The sequence below is a fragment of the Palaemon carinicauda genome, chromosome 9 (assembly GCF_036898095.1).
Source record: "Palaemon carinicauda isolate YSFRI2023 chromosome 9, ASM3689809v2, whole genome shotgun sequence".
NCBI classification, from domain to species: Eukaryota; Metazoa; Arthropoda; class Malacostraca; order Decapoda; family Palaemonidae; genus Palaemon; species Palaemon carinicauda.
Genome location: NC_090733.1, coordinates 112,857,166 through 112,859,665, shown reverse-complemented (window position 1 = coordinate 112,859,665; position 2,500 = coordinate 112,857,166). Strand labels below are relative to the sequence as shown.

General features: G+C 29.5%; 1 protein-coding gene across 10 annotated transcripts in view; it reads left to right on the top strand.

The window, feature by feature from the left end:
- LOC137647051 (titin-like) overlaps positions 1-2,500 on the top strand; it is a 246,470-nt gene that overhangs the window by 216,797 nt on the left and 27,173 nt on the right. For 8 of the 10 annotated variants that reach the window (XM_068380199.1, XM_068380201.1, XM_068380194.1 and 5 more), the window contains one exon: positions 1,967-2,014. The exons of the other annotated variants lie outside the window; for them this stretch is intronic. In XM_068380199.1, coding sequence (XP_068236300.1) covers positions 1,967-2,014 — 48 coding nt within the window. The remainder of the gene's footprint in view (positions 1-1,966; positions 2,015-2,500) is intronic. 10 annotated transcript variants of the gene reach the window in all.

Here is a 2,500-nt window from a genome sequence, read left to right as displayed (position 1 = left end):
CACGAAAATGAATAATGTTCATATACACGAACGACTCAAAACTCCCAAAATAAAGATTATCCAAGTATTCGTAATCGCTTCAAATTACTCGTATTCTAAACAGCACAGAATCCTCTGATTTGTCTCTTCCCCTTTTTATCTTGTTGTCGTTATTAATAGTGATATTATTATCATTATTATTATTATCATTTTTATTGTTATTATTATTATTATTTTTATATATTATTATCATTATTATTAATAATAGTAGTAGTAGTAGTAGTAGTTAGGCTACAACCCTAGTTGGAAAATCAGGATGATATAAGCCCAAGACCTCCAATAGGGAAAAATAGCCCAGTGAAAAAAGGGAACAGGGGAATGAATAAACTATAAGAGAAGTAATGGGCAATTGAAATAAAACATTTTAAGAGCAATAACAACATTAGAATAGATCTTTCATTAATAAACTATAAAAACATAAAAAAGGGAAGAGAAATAAGATGGAAGTGTGCTCAAGTGTACCCTCAAGCAAGATAGGACAGAACGCGTCTCTCGTGGTCCTCATGCATATAGCCCAAGAACCCCCCCCCCCCCCTAACATGCATGATTGCATCATTTAATAGTTTTATGTTGAATATGTTAATTCGCGATGAAAAGCATCCCGATTGATAACGACAACAATGAACACGGCGATCTAATTTGCACAGCAAACAATTTCAAAATTAACTTTCATCGATGAATTTTAAACGCAAAATTATTTAATTAGATGTTATTGGTCGATTTGGCAATTATGATTACTATTACTGCGTGTGCTTTGTAGATTGCAAAACGCATCATTCCCTAGGTGCATAAACTCAGATATATTGCAATAAACTCTTAGAAATAAAGGTATTTCTGTAAATGATTATTAAAAATTACATTAATTCAGGTTACGGAATCATATATTAGAAGAAATGTACTTAGAACAATATTGATATAAATTTCCAAATAAATGTATTTGAGAGGTCATTGAATTCAAGACTTGGGGCGTACTGCTCTCGATAATCGGTGATATTAATCTCCCTACGGGGTGCCCTAGATACAAGAACACGTGCTGGTACAAGGCCACTGTATCAACAAGCCACAATTTCAAACTAAATACGTTCTCTTAAGAATAACCTCAAAGCAATATTTCTTTAAAAAAAGAAAATAAGATACGTTCTGAGTAGTCCTGCTTATTTTTATTTTCTTATTTATTTGTGGTTTAAAGTTTATTTCTTTTTGGATTTGGTGTTTATTTATAGGACGAGCTATTCAAACTGTTCTGCTTTGAAGGAAAAAAAAAGTTAGCATAGCGATCGAGCGATATCATTCAAGAGATAAATATTCCACACATTATCTTGTAAATATTTATAATTCATTTTACTTTTGTTTTAAGGCGAATCTTAAAATTTTCTTCTATTTTTCCAATCCTTGTTTTATTTTGTAAATTTTATTTTTTATGTGATCTGATTTAATCCTTATTTCTAAAATCAAAACTTTCCTTAATAAATGCTTTTCATGGAATTCATCACATGGCCATGTTTCTCGTAAAAGCGAATGCTCCAAAATGCGTTTGTAGTACAAAAAGTCCTTCTCATTTAATTATTTAATAAATCTAACTGCATTACGATGTTTTTCACTATATGTTTAAAAAAAATATGCTTAATCTCTGTGCTAACTCAGTGTTTCAACCCTAATTTTTGTCTCGTCATTTTCAATATTTTCAATATTTATTTTAATCCGGTTCACCCTTTATTTTTTCCAATTTGTATCCTCATTCACATATAAAACGTAATAATCCCCCCCCCCTCTCTCTCTCTCTCTCTCTCTCTCTCTCTCTCTCTCTCTCTCTCTCTCTCTCTCTCTCTCTCTCTCCCCTGTTCCATTGAAAACGTATGTTCGATTCCTTTTTGTGTCCCAGTGATTGTTTTAAGTTTCTTCTTGTTCTTGTGTCTCTCCCACGTAGGCTCGACGACCCGTGTCCATGCCTCCCCTTGATGAAGGAGACAGCAAAGTAAGTGGTAGCCTGAGATGAAAGTCCCGTTAACATATTCAATGTCATATTGATTTTTTATATAAAGCAATGCGGTAAATTTGAGTTAAAGGAAGAAAATAATTGCGCACATTTATTTATAATGTATATATATATATATATATATATATATATATATATATATATATATATATATATATATATATATGTATATATACAGTATATATGTGTGTGTATGTAGATATACATTTATATATATACAGGTGTTTTAATGTATGATTTATATACGTCGGGTTTAAGACTATGAAATATCATACTTAAGACATTATCAATAATTAAGTGAGTTAAATTTGAGTTAAAGGAAGAAAATATTGCGCACATTTATTCATACTGATATATATATATATATATATATATATATATATATATATATATATATATATATATATATATATATATGTATATGTATATATATATATATATATATATATATATATATATATATAT